Source organism: Micromys minutus (assembly GCF_963924665.1).
Source record: "Micromys minutus genome assembly, chromosome: 31".
In the NCBI taxonomy this organism is placed as follows: Eukaryota; Metazoa; Chordata; class Mammalia; order Rodentia; family Muridae; genus Micromys; species Micromys minutus.
Genome location: NC_137966.1, coordinates 1,472,467 through 1,492,326, shown reverse-complemented (window position 1 = coordinate 1,492,326; position 19,860 = coordinate 1,472,467). Strand labels below are relative to the sequence as shown.

Below are 19,860 nucleotides of genomic sequence, written 5' to 3'. Positions count from 1 at the left end.
GGGAGATTGCTCGGTGGTTAAAGTATTTGTCCAGCAAGGCAGAGGTTGGGAGTCTGGATCTCCCAAAACCCATGTAAATGTAGGGTGGTAGGCATAGTGGCATACCTGTGATACCCGTTGGAGAAAGTAGAGACGGGGAGAATCCCAAGGGTAAGGTGTCTAGTATGAAAAACTCCATCTATGAGCTCTGGCCTTAATTAAGAGACCCTGCTCCTCAGTCAGTAGATAACCCAAGGATGAGTTCCAATATCAACCTTGGGCCTCCATATATGCACTGGAATACTTACTAAAAAAAGAGCATATGCATGCCACATACATTTGTGAAAAAATAATTAAAAAATAGAAAGAAAAAAAAAAGAAAAATACCTGGGTATTAGAGTCAACTACTATGGTCCATAGATCAATGCAAAAAATACAATAAGCTGAAACCCTATGGAAAGACGCCATGAGCCAAACCAACTGTGCTAAACATTTCCTTCTATGGAGTTACCCCATGTAACTTATACAGGAAGCTTTGAAAAGCAAGGTTTGCAACCTTTCAAAACTGATTTACCAGAGTGACTAACATTTGAAGAAGAAAATATGTTTCACCAAAGACTGTGAACTTAACCATTGGCAAGTGCTTTGATACCATGTGCATCCTCTGACTTTACTCCAGTTTGAGAAATGCACAGAGATAGGAATGCACATTTTGAGTCCTTGTATTGGTCATAATCCTTTCCTCCATGCAAGCCACTACCCCTGTTACTGGGATCTGCTCGACGTTGAGTTTATCAGCTTACATCTGTTTTGAAAATCTGCTCATGGGACTGAGGTTCTACTTCATGAATCGTAGATGGTGTAGTTAGGATACACAAAAGGTCTCTCTCTCGTGATAGGGAACAAAAGAGAGCCTGAGAAAAGAGGAGGAGGAAGAAGTCTAATGACAGAACTTTCTAGAAATCCTTCCTGGGAAGCAACACTGGGGAAACTAGACTACTAAGCTGTTTTGTTTTGTAGATTGTTTTCTAAGCAGCGAGGTTTCACTTAGTGTCAGGCTCAGATGGAGATGTCTACTAGAAAGTGAATTATTCAATCCAGTAAGAAGGACAATTCGCTAGCGTTTTTGATTGTGCCAGCTCATGTTGTGAAGGCAGGTCTTTCGAACTGGGAGAGCTATAGGGCAGAGGGCATTATTCCTCCATCCTCTTATTTAAAATACCAGTTTCCTTTTAGTCCTTTTAATGAGAGTCAGGAGTCACAGTGTCAGGTCCATCAGCCCAACACTTGTTTGGTCTTACCTGAAAAGTAAGAATGCCTCTTTCCTGCTACCCTGGGAACCAGAAACCAGGCTTGCCACTTGGATAAATGCAGAAGCCACAGGGACTGTGCGGCATAGAAAATGCATGCCCGAGGATACCGTTATGACAAGCGATGCCCCTCATACGTTTTATTTTAAATGGCCCACTGATTAATACATATATGCATACACGTTTAGCACTAAACCTGTATTTACTTCTATAGCTAGAACTCAAACTACAATCTCCCTTCATAAATAAAATGTCTTAAATTATTTCAGAGTCATTTCAGTAAAACGCTATCCAGTAGGACATGCTGGAGGGTTTAAAATGCAATTTGTACTGCTTAGTCCAATGGCTACCTACCAGCACTTGAAACATGGGTCCTTCGACTCAGGAATGGACTGTCATAATTTACCTAGTGTAAATTAAAATAGTGATACTTTTGGATAGTGAAATTATAAAAATCAGAGGGCCTGATTCCAACAGAGAAAAATTGTACACACCAACATCCCCTTCCCCCTGAAAGTGGTGTGAAAGGGGAAAGGAATTATTGAATCCAAAAGGAAATGAGTTTTCTATGTTTTTTTTTTTTCTTTCCTAAATTTAAGATGAGTTTTATTGACAAAACGTGGACAGGCTGTGGGTCCCTCTACCTGCCTCCACTAGGCAGCAGCTGACTGATTTCTGTTTTGAGCTATGAGACTCTTTGCCCACCTACCATGGGTCTGTTTTCAAAGTCAGTTTAGAAGTTCCAGCCACTCTTTCATCTCACAGATTACTCTTAATTTGCTAGTGATCCTGTGGGTTAATTTCTGAAGATACTTTGTTTAAATCTTTCCCAAAACACTTCCAAATTGGAATGGGGAAGGGGGAGAATGGATTCTTTTGCGCTCGGAAAGTTGAGTCAAGTTTTTGAGGGGCGTATTTCCTGGTTAGTTCCTAGGGTAAGCAGAGACATCATCTGGCCCCCATTGTCTAGTTATGGTTGTGCTTGCTGTATATATATATATAGTTTTCTTTCTTAACAGTCTTTGGGATGGGTGGGGTTTTTTTTTTAATTTTTTATTTAATGTCAGAAATTAGATGTCAGTGTTTTTTAAGGGAGCAGATGTTTTAAGTCCTAGATAGTGTGCTGGTGTCTCACAGGTGCTTGTAAAGTGCTATTGCTCTCTTCTCTGAGGACGGACGTCTGGGGTAACCACTTTCCATTTCCTGACACTGGAAACAGACACTGTCTGGGATTTCCTTTTATAGCTTGCTCAGCTAACGACTCCAGTGACCACTCAATTGTGGTCTTGTAGTAAATCAACATTTCTTTGAAAGACCCAGCTGTTAGGTAATTTTCAGTGCTTTACAAAAAGTGCTTCTGATGTCTTCAGGATACTGTCATTGCATAGGGTTGTTTTTGAAAATAAATAGACCGTTTACTTGTCCCCTCAATTTATTCTTTTAAATTAAGCCAGGATTGATGAGGGACAAACACTGGCTTCAGACCCTGTCACACCTGGTCAGCTAGTGATGAATATATAGAGCACACATGGCCAACTACTGCATCAATCTCTGGTGTCCCTGTGTGAGTGACTTGCTCTAGATGGAATTTTGACTGACTAAAGAGAACATGCTGGGTTTGTGGTAGCTTCTGAATCACCAAGTGTGCATTTTAATAAGATATTAAGATCTACTCTGGGAGCCACGTGTCCCCATAGTCTGTAGTTTATGGCCAGATCTCAGGGAAAGGACACTTGACTTATTTTCCCCAGGATTCTTTTGGATGAGAACGAAGGACAGTGGGATGTTAATTGCTCAAGGTAGCCAGTACTTTGCCATTCAGTGTTGAAAACTGACAGGTCTGGACCAAGGTGGCATGCTTTCCCCCTGCTCACCAGGCAGAGAAACCATAGCATTGCCTAAGAGTCTTAGAAGCCCATGTCTTCTTAGCCAGTGCAGAGAAAAGGCTATCCCAGAGGCAAAGGTCACAGTGCATACCAAGTTCTGTGAAGTCCTTCACCTCTTCAGAGGCTGATGCCTCTCAAACCTGAGAACAATTAAATTGAGAGTCTTTCCAAGCAACTGGGGAATTGAACAAAATAACTCAGGACTCTCCTGATTTTGCTCAGGAGGCTGGTCTCATTATAAGAGCAGATCTATTAGCGCTCTTGCCCTTGTCTTTCATTTCTCAAGTGAGGTGATTCTAATTAAATTAATCTGCATGTCAATCTATTGGTGATCAATCAAAAAGCCTGAGGTTTCCCCTATGCTGCTGGGTGCTTGTGGCTGACAGTGGCTGATAATGGAGGAAGGAATAAGCTAGCGGGCAAAGTTAATTAGTCAACATAATAGGTGGATTAAACAGGAGCCGGCTGATGGCTGTTTCCCCTGTCAAAGCATGAGCTGGGAGCCAAAGCCGCGATTACACACAATTATTATATTTGGTTGTAAGAGGTCATATGAATAAACATATCTCTGTGGGGTTCAGTTTTAGTTCCCCTCCCCCCTTTTAATATAAGGAGATATGTAGGTCAATTCTATTCATTGTTGTAGTCAAAGTTCTCTGAGACACACCTCTTCCTGGACCCTTCTGGTGAGTTAGACTGAGAGTCATCCTTAGATGTGGCCTGGGCATCTTGACTTGGCATTGGGCCAGTTTCTATATCTAAGACCCCCAATTAGCAAGGGTCCCCTTTTATCTTTCTTGGGGGAGTAACATGATGATGAGAACTCTGAGGGACGTTTGGGTCTGGTTCACTAAACTAACATGGGACAGAAGGATAAAATGGTTAAGAAACTTCAATAAGAGCCCAGGGAGAGGAAATGCAAGAGGATCCCAGCTTCCACTCCAACCTCTCTCCTTTTCATTTCCTGATCTCCTTAACCCTGACACAGTGGGGAGGAGATATTTTAAAGATTTAAAAGGCTTTTATTTGCATGATCTACTGTGATATCTACTTCGGGGTAATTTAGGTGAAACACAGCCACCCTTGTGCAACATAGACACACACACACACACATATACATATATGTATACACACACACACACACACACACACACACACACACACACACACATATATATGTCTGCACTAATAAAGACCGCCTTGTAAAAATTATGGTTAACAGGGTACCTTTTGCTGTATAACTATAAACTGTGCAATTTTACTTAAAACAGCATCAAAAGCGTTCCAGGCTGAAGACCCACTCATCAATAGCGCCTCTTGTTAGACGTGTACGACATAAGCACCAGTTATTATGTGAAATAGCTGTGCAATTTTCTTCAGCTCCCAGCTGTTATTTATTTAACTTGAGCTTATTTCCCACCACGCTTTTACATGAAAATGTTCATTCATTTTCCTCTCCTGTCTTCAGGTCGTGGTGTCTACCACAGTCAACGTGGATGGCCATGTCCTGGCAGTCTCTGACAACATGTTTGTCCACAATAACTCCAAGCACGGGCGGAGGGCTAGGAGGCTTGACCCCTCGGAAGGTACGCCCTCTTATCTGGAACATGGTAGGCGAATCATTTTCATTGGTTGGCATTGCTACTTGTAACTGTGACTTTGTGTGCTTTCTTCCCTCCGCTGCATTACATGCTCTATTGTTACAAAATTTGAGTGTCCTGAGTGTTTTGAACACCACTGATGCTTTCTGCTCCTTGCCAGTGCACAACAAGAAACTGAGGATTAGAGAAAGTGGCATATCTTTTAAGAACACTCGCTTTGGTTGCATGTCTGACTGACTATGTTGGAATGCTGGTATGTCTTTCAGTTTGGGAGGAGAGACCTTACCATGGTCTTGTTTTGAGCTTCCATTTGACTACGAACTTAGTAAATTTATAGATAAATACATAGAAAACACTCATATAAACTTGACAATGTATATTTGTGACTACTTATTGATTTATTGATTTATTTATTTATTTTTTGAGAATCAGATTTAGAGTCAAGGAAAGATGTTCATCCTGGGTATGGTACCCAGGCCAAATGTCCTTCTTATGCCTTTAAGTTTCCCTGGCAACCACTCCCCCTTTCTCATCATGTGATATAGACTATTTTCTGTAGGTAGACTTTGGTCAGGGATAAATCACTACCACTGAGGATTGTGGGAGGATCAGTGGTATCCCTGAGAAGACTTGAGGAAAGAGACAGGAATCTGTTTCAATGAAAGGGAGTATTACTCAGATGAAATCTGGGTTAGTTTGGGTGTGCATCTAAACAGCTTGCTTAAGGTTCTAGGCAATAAATGCATCTTTCCACCCACCCAAGATACCCCTGCATTCCCAAGCACACAGCACTTTCTCCGAAATCCTCAGATGAAACTCAACCTACTCCTCTCTCTCTTACCATTTCTCCTTAGCTAGGTCAGCAGGATCCTTTTTGAGAACATTGCCATACAGATTATCATCCCAAAGCCTGCCTTTTACTATGTCTCATGAGATATCCATGACATGATTCATAAGGTAGAAAACTCCCTTCCCTGCCAGCATCCCAATTTAATGAACACACCACTGTCATCGTTTTTGCCTGTTTTTTTTTTTCTCTACCTGTGCTTGAGGAATGCACAAACAGTACATTTCATTAATTAGCCCAATGTCATACTCTTAGAAGTAATTTTCTCCACACCCAGTTTTACAGTCTTGAGAAAGTAAACCAGCATCATTCTAAAGCTGAGGCTTTATGTTTCATTAGTGAGGAGATGGATGGAGATTACATTTTGCAGGAGGCCATTTGAAACACCCGCTCATGATTACATCCCTAGCTTCACTTCTGTACTTACAACTATTCTGATCCTCACTTTACAGTAATGGTGCCTCCTTAATGCCCTTGGAGTCATGGGAGGCAATGTATGACTATAGGTGCTTAGGTGAGAGGAAGAAAGGAAACTTGATAAATAATCAGCAGGCATGGGTTGGAAAGCCTGAGTCAGGGATCAACATTGTTGCTTTGACTTTGGCTGGTTGGTTGCAATAGGAGCCTCCCCATTTGGAGACAGGCTTAACAATCAGCTGGAGATCTGTAGTTCATGGTTTTAGAGGGAGCTCTAAACACAGCTCCCATGCCTGCCCTTAGGAAATAAGAAGGGGACTAGCAGGATGGATCAGTCAATAAAGCATTTACTCCAAAGAACCTGCTTTCAACCCTCAGAACCCACATTAAAAAGCCAAGTCTGATAACATGCTTTGGATTGCATCTCTGGGGAAACAGAGATAGGCAGGTCTCAGGGGCCCACTAGACAAGCAGCCTTATTTATCTTGGTGAGCTTTAGGCCAACAAAGACACCTTGTCTTAAAATCAAGGGGGCTAGCACCAGAAAAACTATATCTAAACACACATACACTCACAAACACTCACACACACATACACTCACACACACTCAAACACACTCACACTCACTCTCACACACTCACTCACACTCACTCACACACAGACACACTCTCACACACTCACTCTCACACACTCGCACACACACACTCACACACACTCTCACACACACACACACACATACACACACACATACACACACACACACACACACACACACACACACACAAAAATACATCCCTACTCTTTCAAAAAAACTGGAATAGCACCATACTACTTGTCCCTACAGGTAAGATCAGATCCCAGTGTAAAAGCAACCGGCTAGGACGGATGCCTTCAAAGAGGTCAGTGACACTGCTTTGCAAGTTGGTGCAGAGAAAGAAGTCTTGTAGTAGGCACTAGCAATCCCAAATTGCATCCAATGTCTCACTTTGGCTTCTGATTAGCCCTGCACAAGTGGGCAGGGCAAAGGCAGTGAAGACTGGTCCCACTGCCCTAGCACAATGGTGCTGCCATGCCAACCACTGAGGTCTCTTGATCAGAACATATCCAAGTGTCATCTTAGCCCAACTCTCCCTCTTTAAGAATACAGAATAACTCATCAGTGGGGACATCATCTTATCTCAAGATTGAAGGAGGATGTCTTCCTAGCTTTGTTTACTCATCCACAAAGAATCTTATTCAAAATGGTGGTGATGTTTTACTGCAGTACAAGGGCTATACTTCACCGAAGAGGTCACGACCTACTGTGTGCTTCACACTCACCAAACACTTCCTCCAGTAGAATGGAAAGGTAGCCACGTTCAGATCCGGGGCACCGACAGTGCAGCATTGCAGAAGTTTGATTTTCTACAGAGTGAATTGACTAACCATACATCACCACCTGCTCACTTAGACACTTCAAGCACGTGCATAAATATCTGCTCTGCCAAGGGTGACTATTGAACTCTCTTGTTGGTACTGTGTGAGAGTGGGACTTACATGCTAATTCATGTTGTTTTGGGGGATAAGACCTCTACCTTTTCATTGAAAAAAAATACTATTTAAAATGCCTTCTCTAAGGACTAGTCCCCAATGCATACGTCTGTCTCTCCACACCCTGTCCTTCCCACAGTGTGTGTCTTCACCTCTTGAGACCTGTAGAGTCTTCATCGTCCCCTATTCTGGGCCTTTTCCCCACCTCATTTACAGGTAGCCTGACTTATTTTGAGTAAAATTGCACATCTCTATTTATAGCCTGTTTGTACGCCACTGGGAGGAAAGTCCCTTTTGTGGCTGATCTTTCTGCATTTCTAGAAAAGGAATCAAGGCTTATGTCCATACAGTCTTCCCTGGATGGCCCACGCACTCGGAGCTCCGGGGCTCAGATTAATGTCTCTGGATTTCAAATCTGAGAGGTGACAAAGGCAGATTTATTTCCTAGAATCTTGCAGGATCCAAAGAGGCTGGGACTTGGAACACTGTAGCTCATGGTAATTGCCCCCCTCCCTCCCATTTCCCTCTCCATTCATAAATACTGAGATTTTCTGTGGCTGGATATTTATAGGTACATTTATTGAGCTTTCTGCTTTAAGCAATGGCTTTATGGAAGATGTACAGTTGTGGAGAGAGGGAGCTTCACACGCAATTGCTCTCAGGATTCTAATTTCTACAAAATCATAAGTGTGGGGCCAAGGAGCTTGAATGGTGGCCACTGTCAAACACTGGTATGTGTATGTGTACCTCATCTTCCAGTCCAGCCATTCGGGCAAGTTTGTGGGGTCTGTGCATGGGGTGCTTGGAAGGGCTTCAGGGATGCTGTTTTATCACTGTGGTTCATCTCCAGTTTCAGGTTCTATTTACTCGAATTTAAGGCGAATTGTGGCATCCGTTTCTCTCTTTCTTTTCCCCGTGGCAAGATGCTGTGTCCTCGCAGGGCTAGAGTGCAGGGACCCTGTCAGCTTGCATGCGCTAACACTTTATTATCTAATGATCTAATATGCAACAAGGCACAGTGCCTGTGCTCATCATCCTGACACAGAATGCCGGGAGAAGTGACTAAATTACTTTATGTACCATTAGCGCTAGCAGCTATGGTGAACTCACCGGCAGCATTTATGCAAATGCCTGTGAATACACTCTAGTGGCTTTGTCAGGGAGCTGTCTGACAAGCAGTTTAAATTTTTTTTAGGATATATATGTGTGTGTGTGTGTGTGTGTGTGTGTGTGTGTGTGTACACATAAAACTTGAACATACTTATGCTTCTCCCTTTTTTGTCCCTTTTCTTTTGGAGACAATTAGATGTCTTCTATACTAGGTGACAACTGAGGAAAGCTGAGAAGATTAGAGAACCCCCATCTTAGGGTCTTTCCCAGGAGTGGGGTCATCTCTGCTGGTGGTGGTCTTTACATATTGGGCTTAAAAACAAACAAAAATAAAAACCCACAGCTCTTATGAGCTTGTGCAACCTCTATATTGCTAAAGGAAGAAACACAGTGATGATACTGAGCTTTTCAAAAATGAACTTCTCAATAGTCACGAGGTCTGACCCAAGGTCCTACATTGCTTTGCGGCTCATATAGAGATTGAAAAACAAACAACAAACAAACAGAAATCAAATGTACTTTTTCAAAATGGAAAGTGATGGATATTTAGCTTCCATGGTCATTGGATATGAGTGAATTAAATTCCCCTTCAAACCAGTTACAGAAAGATGAAAAGTCAACACGCCAGAATCCCAAAATAAATGATCAAAGTAAGAGTGAGATTCAGTTAAACATACATTTTGGAGAATAAAGCATGGTGACAGGCTCAATGGATCATGTTCCCAGTTGTAATTGGAGCTGTATAAGGACGAAAAGTGGGTCTGAGCTACCACCAGTCACTGACCTTTTGTTCCCCTCTCCCTGGCAGTATGGTGTTAGTCTTGCTCCTTAGTGTGTAACCTTCCTAAAGCCTTAGCTTCAGGCTGGACAGTTTTTGCTTCTGTTGCTTGTCTCAGGGTATCCACCCTCTGCCCAGCTGTATTTAAACGTGTTGTGTACACTCAAGAGAAAGATGATTCGAGGTTAGAGAGTTACCCCAGGTTGAGAAAAACCCTATGTGGTAGAGCCCTGGGGGTATATAGGAACATTCAAGTGTCCTGAAAAGTATTTTTGAAAGATCCAGTTGTCTGGCTGGAGATCTGCAGTCACACAGTCCTAACTGGCTTTAAGTAGTTGTGCGGCTTTGGGTAGGTCCTTTTGCTTATGTGGATTTCAGTTGTATATACGTCTACTTGGTGGGGCCATTTCTAGACTCTTTTGGAACCCTGAGTTTCAGCCATTGATACTGGTCTTTCCATAGGAGGGGTTTTTGAAGAATCCAGGCTTTTTGCAAAGAACCCTGGTCTCTAGATCTCTAGCCAATAAATAAAATATTGGTGAAGTAGATTCAAACCATTTATTCATCCTAAAAATCTATTATTAGATACCACTATACTATATGGAGTAGCATAAGGTAGACATGGCCCTTGTGTTGATGGGGTTTATGATGTAAATGGTAAAGAGAGACAGTAAACAAAATTGGCAACTAAATAATTACCCCAGCACATAGACTAGACAAAGGATTTGTTAGAGGTCAGGGAAAACTTTAAGGATTTCTCACTTATGACTAAACTTGAGAGACTTTTACAAGGAAAAGGAATAGTCTGTGCAAAGATGATTGGCTTGGGTGACTTAGGTGATCAGAGAGTGGGAAAGATGCTGCTCTGGGGTTAGGGGACTAGGTCAAGCCTTGGTCTCCCTGGAGCAATTATGAGACAGTATGCAGGGTCAACAGGACTTTGATGAACTCAGTGTCAATTATGTGGCCTCTTCCTGTTTCATGAAAGCCTGGGGCAAGATGGTGGGGAGTTGCTTATAACTTTGTTCTCTCCTGCTGGGCTTTGGAAGCTCACCAGGGAGTTGGCTGCACCTTGGAACTGGCTCCCTGGTTACTTCTCAATCCATCAGGAATGTGAATGTTTGATACAGACAGTCCAGCACTCTGAGAGTTCTTTTTGCAGACAGTTTTGTTTTATTCGGTTTACTTTTCTTACATTCCACAGAATTCCCTTGTTGACTTCGTTGCAAGGGCAGAGACTTTCATTGTTAGAAGGAAGGGATGTGGCATCTTTGACTTATCAGATGCATATTGCTTACTACCACCCCTTCCAAAGAAACCTAAACCACCCAGTCAGTAAAAATGAAGGAAAACAATTGAGAAAGACATACCTTCTCAATTCAGTAATTTATCTAAAATCACAACAGTAGGTAGAAGTGAACCTGTGGTTTGATCCTATGTCTTCTGAACTGTACGGGGCTGAATGATGACTCTTCACCAAGCCCCTTTGTTCAAGCACAGTTATTTGTCATAAATACAAGAAAACCAGGGTTAAGGAGAAAGACATTTGTCCAGAGCCACATAGCAGGTAACTTGATCTGAGGTTCCAATCCACAAACCCATGACTCTGCTCTCTGTTGGTACCTTCTGCATGTATGTTAAATTAGTTTTCATCTTCTATCCTGTGATAATTATATTATTTTCTTCCACATGGTTTAAGGCACTTGTGTTGGTATCTTTTCTAAAGTTAGCCCAGATCATGTATTTGTGTGTGTGTGTGTGTGTGTGTGTGTGTGTGTGCAGGTCTCCAGGATTGTCAGAAGAGGGCATCAGAATCTTTGGAACTGGGATTACAGGTGGCAGTGAGCCTCCTGGTGAGTTCTGGGAACTGAACTGGAGTCCTTTAGAAAAGCTAGCACCTGCTCTTAACTACAGAGCCATGTCTCTGTTGACCTGCTTTGTGTAGCACTAGAAAGAGCACCAGCAGGTTGGTAACACCTTATTCTCCTGCAGAGGTACTCAGAGTCAGCTCTCTCTAAGGCACTTGTGCATCCCACGGACTCTGGCATATATGAGGTGGGGAAAGGAGATGAGAAAAAACCACGAGAGTACTAGATAATGTTTAAGCAACTGTAGGATTAGGAAACCCCATGCTAGAAACAATATGGAAAATTGAAGGGTCCAAAAGTTTTCTTATAAAACTTTCTTGGCCAACTGGTCAACTGTGGGAAACTTCCAGTACTCATTATTTGGTTGGACCTAATAAATGTGGGAACCACATTTATTTTAATAAGCTCACTATGACATTTTCATTTCATGGGTAATGGTGGGGTCTAAACTTTTTTGAAGCTTTTGTTGTTGTTGTTGTTTTGTTGTTCTGAATTTGATCAATCATGCATCACAATTCCAATTGTGTTTATTTGTATAATTCATTGTTCCAAAGCATGACCCCCCCCCCCCCATTTGCTTTTGCTTTTCATCGGAGACTCCATCATGTGAGAATTCAAGGGGAACCCTGCAGTGGAAATATGCAAACACTTCCATGTTCTGTTCCTAAGCCCCTGCTTATAATGTGGTGTGTAGGAACAGCCGTCAGCAGTTAGGTTTGATGTAGAGACTCATTTGATTTAATTGTGTGCGTGTTTCTACTTGTGGGTTTGCGTGCATGAGTTTGGATGCCTGAGGAGGGCAGAGCTTCAGGCTACTCTGGAGCTGTAGTTACAGGCAGCTCTGAGCTTCCTGATGTGGGTACAGAAAACTGAACTTAGTCTTCTACAGGAGCTCTATGTGCTCTAAACCGCTGTAGCGTCTCCTCGACCTCCAATTGTTCCTCTTTATTGTGTCAGTCATACAGAAATATGTTGCGATGGAGCTCTCTGTTGCTCTCCTACATGGCTTTGAGGATGGACTAGAAATTCCCTGGCCATTTGTCCCCTCATAATTAAGTGGAGGTTTGGTAGCATCCTTCAAGCTCTGATGGGGATATTTCTTACTTCTTGAGGGGCCACAGACACGGCTTTTGGGGGATAGCTACCCAAATGCTGAGGTGATAGTCCTTCTGCTGAGTTAGACCCACAGGCTAGCACAGCTGAAATGACAAGCTTCCAGTTCAGTGAGAGACACTATCTCAAGGGACTATGGCAGAAAATGGCAGGAAGATACCCAATGGATGTCCTGCTTGTGCATTCGTAGGCATATGTACGGGCATGCACACCTGAACACACACACACACACACACACCAACGTCTCATTATGCAGCCCAGGCTAGTTAGAAACTAATAACCCATCTGCCTCTGTCCCTGAGTTCCAGGGCTACAGATGTATACTCTCACACAGATGCACAACTTAAGATATCTTAAAATAACTATATGTTTATCTTAATTCATTAGGGAAAAAAAAACCCACAGCTACTACTTAAAAATCATGATCTCATGGACTTTAGGGTTTAGGGTAAGATCAAGCTTAGAGAAAGTATTAGATGATTTAAATAAAAACCACAGCTCAAAAGAGCCAAATAATTGCTGATATGGTGCTTGAATGTAGCAAAATTATAGCTTAAGTTTGAAGCATGTTGTTAAGGTTTTAAAAATAATAAAAAATAGTAATTCATTCAGTTTACTAGGAAACATTTAAGGCCCTAGGAAATATTCATTTTTGTTTTCTCCCCAATAAACACTGTTTTTTGTTTGTTTGTTGAAAGAGAACCTTTTAAAAAGGTTCATTTTACCATTAAGGTAGAATTTCCGTTCCAAAGAGACTTTTAAAAATCAAAACCTCTCCTAAGCTATTGGCTCTATTTTTATTTTTAAACACGCAATATCTGTATGTCAGGAGGCAGAGGGGACCTGAATCAAGAACAAGCGTTGGCCAGGGTCCGCCCAGGCAGCACATTATGATAATGTGCACAGAACCAGCTGGACACTGAGTTAAGCTGACATTGTGTTGTCAAGGGCAGCATCACCCATCAATTTCCGAGATAGGATTTGAGTTCAAATGACAGAGAGGAGCAGCAACTCTGTTGAGGCTGATGTGTGGGGGAAGGGGGAAGGGGAAGGCAGGGGTGGGGAAGGCAGGGCGGGAACCAGCAAGGCTTAAAAGCAGGAAGTCCTGGTGCCTCCGGAAGCTGGTGGCTGCTACCTTCCCTTCTAACTTTAACATCTGTCAGCAAGCCCCACCTGGGTCCTTGCATGATTAGAGCCTTCTTCATGGGGTGGGGGTGGGATGGGGTGGGGAGGTATGGCTGTGTGTGGGTTACTGATACTAATTTTAACTCCCAAGAGAATGGGGTACCAGCTGCCGGAATCGAGGCCAGCTCAGCCCAGGAAACAGGAGTCCACGTGGCCTCTTATCCATGGAGGAAGCACATTGTGGGTACAGTGGCAATTGTTTGTTTTGTTTGGTTCTTGTTCTTTGGAGACAGGGTCTCGCTGAGTCCGGGCCATATAGTCAAAGCTGGCCTTGAACCCCCTGTTCCTCCTGCTCCCACCTCCTAGATGTGGCAATCACAGGCATGAGCCGCCTGACCTTGTAAGCTGTGTTTGTTAGCACAGGCTGGAAAAGTCCTCAATTAAAAAAAAAAAAAATTAGATACTCTCTCTATTTATATTTGAAATGTTATCCCCTTTGCCCACCCGGCTCCCATCCTCCTTCCCCCTACTTGTCTTCAGGAAGGTGCACTCCATCCTAACTACCCTCTCCACCCTAGTGCCTTGGCCTTCCCCTACACTGGGAAAATGTGCCCTCACTGGACCAAAGGCCTCTTCTCACATTGATGCCAGACACTGCTATTCTCCGCTACATATGCACCTGGAGCCATGGGCCTCTCAATGTGTGCTCAGTGGTTGGCGTTTTAGTCCATGGGAGCTGTGGAGGATTTGGTTGGTTGACAGTGTTGTTCTTCCCATGAGGCCACAACCCCCTTCAGCTCCTTCATCCTTCACCCACGCCCCCCTTTCCCAGCTCTCTCACAAGGTCCCTGTGCTCAGTCTGATAGTTAGCTGCAAGCATGCTTAGCTGCATGACCCTGGCAGAACCCCTGAAGAGGCACCCCTATCTGGTTCCTGCCAGCAAGCACCTCCCAGCATCAGCTATAGTGCTTGGGCCTGTGGCTGCACATGGGGTAGATCCTGAAAGATCCCCTCTCAATCCCTGCTCTTCCACTTGATCCTGTACCTCCTCCTGTGAGTGTTTTGTTCTCCCTTCTAAGAAGGACTGAGACTTCCACATTTTGACCTTCCCTCTCTTTGAGCTTCATAAAGTCTGTGAATTTTTTCTTGGGTATTCAGAGCCTTCTGGGGCTAGTATCCAATCCTCAACTTTTAAGTTACCCACTTCAGTTCTTTCACAGTGCAAGACCATCAGTGATGGCTCATTCTTTTGCTTTTCATTCAGCCGTTTATCTGGTCAACCAATATTTACTGGCTCTCTGCTTACTGTATGAGATAAGAGGGGGCAGAGGTGAGCCAAAGCAGGGGCAGCATTACCACGAGGAGGCACACACAGCTACATGTGCACACCAATTCCTATACAGGAAACAATGCTAATTAGGATGATTTAAATGGTAATGTTGATAAGGGCTGTAGAAGGGAATCACAGACTGCGAAGAAGGCTTAATGCAAAGGGCCCAGCCAAGTTTCTCCCTCTTTTTTATTTTATTTTATTTTTTTGGTTGGACAAAGAAGTCTATTGTTTCCTTTCAATTTTGAGATGGATGTTACAGCTCCTGGTCCAATAGATAGATTCAGGCCCATGTTTCCAGGGATGACAATTTTGCTGCTGAGACAGTTCTCATGGTGCATTTGATCCAATAAGGAGTATTTTGGGAAAAAAAAAATTTTAAATGCTCTTAACAGCCAAGGGAGGGCAGTGCACTTATAGAATCCACTTAAAAAAAAGAGAAACTGAGGCCGACTGTTAAGGATTTGGGTGTGGCTAAATGAAGCATCAAGTTTGTTTCTGCACCCTTTAAACTTCCAAGTTGCTAACACAGGGGTCATGGCTACCATTCTTTCCCATTGTTTAGCCAATGCCGCTCTCTACATAGTGCACTTCAGATGGAGAGAAAGGCTCTTGCTATTTGAACTGTAATGTAAAACTTGCTCCAGTTGAAACAAATTGACGACATCACTCAGAGGCAAACTGAAAAGCCAGGCCTAGGCTCAATCCCAAGGGTGAGTTACTTGGCTCGAGCAGTGATACATGGGAAGGTGCTTTTCTGGGTTAAGATAAAGACTCCTGGTATCACATCTCCCTATCGGGCACCTCATCTCCAGCTCCCCTGGGCCCGTATCGCAACCTGAAATACTCAGTGGACAGAAATGAATCTTTATAGAAATTGGGTGATCATCACCCTTATCAGATGAACGTGACGCCATCTGCAGGATTCTAGCAGCCTTGTGTGTGGGGAAGGGGAAGGTCTGAGGATTGTAGGGCTGTGTAGCTTCCCTGCCAGCCTGCCACATGCAAGTTGTCAGGAGAGCGACACCGCTTTAAAGACCCTTCTGTAACATGTGTGCAGGCCAGTCATAGCAAAAACCCTGATGTGGGAAGCAGACCAGACAGGCACCAGGGCAGGAAGAGAAAATGAAACACCAAAGTAGCACTCTAGACCATGGGGCACACAAATAGGTCTACATCCACCTAACACATACCTGATCACTAAACATGAAAGCAGAACTCTGCTACTAACAGATTCCTATCCTAATCTGTGCAGTTGATCAATATTTTATATATGGACATGTGCTTCTTTGTGGGCTGACTTAGTTGAGGGTTTTAAGCGGCGAGAGCCTAGCTGTTTAAAATCACATCCTTTATCTGAAGTTTGAGTCCAGAATGACTTGGGGGACAGGGACAGGTTCATATCACAAATGTCATCATACCAGTCTCTTCCGCTCATTGTAGGGCTAAGTAAAGAACATGCCATGACATCTGCCTTTTTAAGACCTGGTGGATAGCAACACAGTTTGACCATCCTTTAGAAGATCATTAAGGTGAACATGCTTGTCATAAAATGAGTTTTTTCTTTCCGCCTGTTTTGCTCCCTCAAATCTCTTGCTATTCCTCATAGTCCTTCATTGGTAAACCCTGCTGCTGTACAAGTCACTAAACCAAGAGTGTTCTTGGACGAGCTCTTGTGTGCAGTGAATCTATAAACTCAGGCCTCAAGTTTGTCTACCTTTTTAACTTTGGCAGTGTCCTAGAAGGTGTTTTTGATTTGGTTAGTCTGTGGGGCTCAATCCTTATTTGGGGGGCAGTTGATTAAAATGTAAAGTATCTTTAAGGTATTGTGTCAGGTTAATCTATTTGTTAATAATGTTTATACTTTTCATATATTAAAAAAGGTCTCTAATGAAGATCATTAAAATACACAACATCCAGGTTTCAAATGGAAGCTGAAGGACACTGCTCTATGCTATGTAAATTCCTCAGAGTGCTGGTATCACTTGTACTCAATGTAAAAACCCAGGGTGTGTTTAGTTGCCCTTCTAACTTGCAACAATAGAGATGTTTCTAGGCCTGGAAGCTTGGCAGCATTGTGGGTGTTACTGTGTTTAAATTGGCGCCTGCAATGTTATGCAAGGATGCCATTTTTTTCTGAACTTGGAAATAGAAGAAGGAAATAGAGAAGTTTTACTATAGTTCATACGTGGGTCTGTGTCTTAGGGGAAAAATAACTTCACTTGGAAAGTGAGTAGCAACACTCTGTAAAGTTAATTAAGTATCCACCCTCCATATTGGGGACAGGGAATTACACAACTAGTATTTTATGGAACTTTGGCTGTATTTATAGGATCAAAGGGACCATTTTAGCCAAACAGGACAGATATTCCAGATAAAACAACAAAATCGAAAGGAGGCTGGGCTTCATCAGTCAAAGCAGACTTTGAAAAGTCTCAAGTTTGGATGTCTCTGGGCTGCAGCTCCCTCTTCTATAGAGTAGAATAATATACTTGAGGTTGCCCACCACTCAATGTTAATATAAATGGGAAAGCCCTTCGAGCACTGACCAGTGTTCAAATCATTGTGCATTAAATGCCAAGTACGGCCATCATCCATTACTGTGCCAGTGGGTGGGATTCCTGTGTGCATGAGATGTGTTGGCTGGTTAGGCTGATTCTCTGCGCACATGCACACACACACACACACACACACACACACACACACACACAACTGTGCATAGGAGTGTGTCTACACATATACATCAAGGTTGAGGTCAAGAAGAGCAATGGGAAGAGCAGAGTGATTCATGAATAACAGACCACGCTAGAAACCATCAGCTTCACGCAGAAGCTGGGTCTTTGCGATAAAGAACTGTGTGGAAGAAGCAAGTGGAAACTTTCCTGAGGAAGTGGTGCCAGGGACATTTCACCTGGATTTGCATTTTTGCTTGCTCCCTTTCTTCTTGAATCGTTTTCTTCTTCGTCATTCTTACTCCCATCTCACATTTACTTTCCCCTCACTCTGAACATCAATTAGCTCATTTAAATTCACCGCAGCCCTTGTGAAGTGGGCTTTTAAAAATAATTATTATCCCCAATTAAAGCAGCAGAGGCTGGGAGTTAGGAAAAGGAATTTGCACCCTGAGGTAAAAACTGGAGCTGGCCTGGGGACCGAGGACCCCTGGATCCAAGGCAGTGTTGCATCTGAGCCCAGAGCTGCCTCTAGGGTGGGAAGTCAACCATATTCAAGAGGGCAAAAACTGGTGTCATTCATTTAGCTTTGAACACAACTAGTGTGTTGTAGACATGAACTTGAAAAGGCTTTTTTCCTTTTTTCTCTTCTTCACAGTTCTGACAGGATAGTTCAGGTCCCGAATAGTCCTGCAGGAAGTTGAATCAGTATCTCGTAAAGCTTACACAGAGAGGTGGAATTCCCACTCCTCTTTGCTCGTCATGTGCAGATAAGTTTGATGGTCCACATTTCTGTCCTTGTGACATCACAGATCATCACCACGGAAACATCTGCACTGTAACAAATGCTGGCTTGCTGCAGCGCTGGCTCTGTTAGCGGGGAGAGGAAACTGGTTCAGAATGATAAGGTGCCCAGTCCTGAAAGTTCACTCCAACTCTCCTGGGCCACGCCAGCTGTACTTGCACAGAGAAATACAAACAGGGAGTTATTTACAACAGTGAAGAGCTTGGCCCATTGCTTATTAAAAGTTGGGCAAGGTGGAAACTCAGCTCAGGCACAAAACACAGGCTCCTTAGAGAGTCACTGTCTGTGCCCTCTTGTATAATGACAGTGGAAACCCTTCAGGGCACGTCTGCCCAACTGCTTATACAAAAGCTGTATGCCTACAGAAGACAAGCTCAGGGGCTGCCACAGGCTCTAGGAGCGGATATGAAGCAGGGCCAGAATGGCCATGGTTGGGCTTTGCATTTATTGTTTGATGAGCCCATGGCAGCGTTAGTCGCTGCAGAAATGAACTCTGAAGATTAATTGCTGACTTGGGGAGGAGTCATATGCTTTGTATCCTGGTGGATTATGGGTGGGAATCTAGCCTTTAGTCCTGTGTCAGCTCGGGCTATGGTTTGCATAATATTTTCAATTAGCAAGAGGGTGGCATGGTAGAAGATGAGGGTCACAAATAGGAACAGATTAAAATGACATGTGCACTTGCAAATGCTACGGTGAATTTCATTGCTTCTTATACTAACTTTAGTTAGAATTTAGTTAGAAATTTGTTGCTGACAAAAATAAGATTATATAAGAAGAATCTGGATGCAATTTTTTTATCTACTAAAGAACACCTAGGGCAGGGCCCAAATACTCAATGGTCAGCAGTTATATCTATTTCTTGAGTCCTTTTCCTGTTGGATTAACTCCCTGCCTGCTCCTGTGAGAGCTTGCTTAGTAGTCCTTTTTGGCAGGATTTGAAGGTATCACTCCTAGCAGATCTTCTGGAATGTGCAGGGTACCTCATAACTGGCAGTTATGATGAATAGTTAGAGGATCAATTATCTAAATGTGGTCCTAAGATCTATATTGTCTGATAGAACCTTGTGAAGGTGAAGTTCTGCCAGTATGTTGTCCAGTAGCCCCTTACCTCTGGTATATAAGTAATATGAGTAAGTAAAGAGTTTTTCATATTAATTAAACATTATTTGTGGATAGTGGCTTCTGCACTGGGCTAAACAGGTTAAATAATGAGATTGAATTATAGTTAATTAGCCTCATTGATGATAAAATATAAAGGATAAACTCTGAGCCTATGTATGTGCACATGCCCAAGTTATAAGAGTAGATTGTGTGTGTGGGGGGGGCTATGGCAGCGTGCTGGGGAACTCCACAGCTTAGAACCATCTACTTCCAGAATGGAAGACACTTTCTTATCCCCTGGCTATACATTTTGTGGATTGAAGGAATCAAAGAGTGTTTCAATAGGCATCTACTAACACATTCTAGCAACATACTAAAGTCTGGA

The 19,860-nt window shown here is 43.0% G+C and overlaps 1 protein-coding gene across 4 annotated transcripts in view; it reads left to right on the top strand.

Annotated features, from left to right (window-relative positions):
- Positions 1-19,860, top strand: part of EBF1 (EBF transcription factor 1) — a 375,979-nt gene that overhangs the window by 252,233 nt on the left and 103,886 nt on the right. For all 4 annotated transcript variants that reach the window (XM_080942375.1, XM_080942374.1, XM_080942376.1 and 1 more), the window contains one exon: positions 4,644-4,785. In XM_080942375.1, the coding sequence (XP_080798501.1) occupies positions 4,644-4,785 (142 nt within the window). The remainder of the gene's footprint in view (positions 1-4,643; positions 4,786-19,860) is intronic.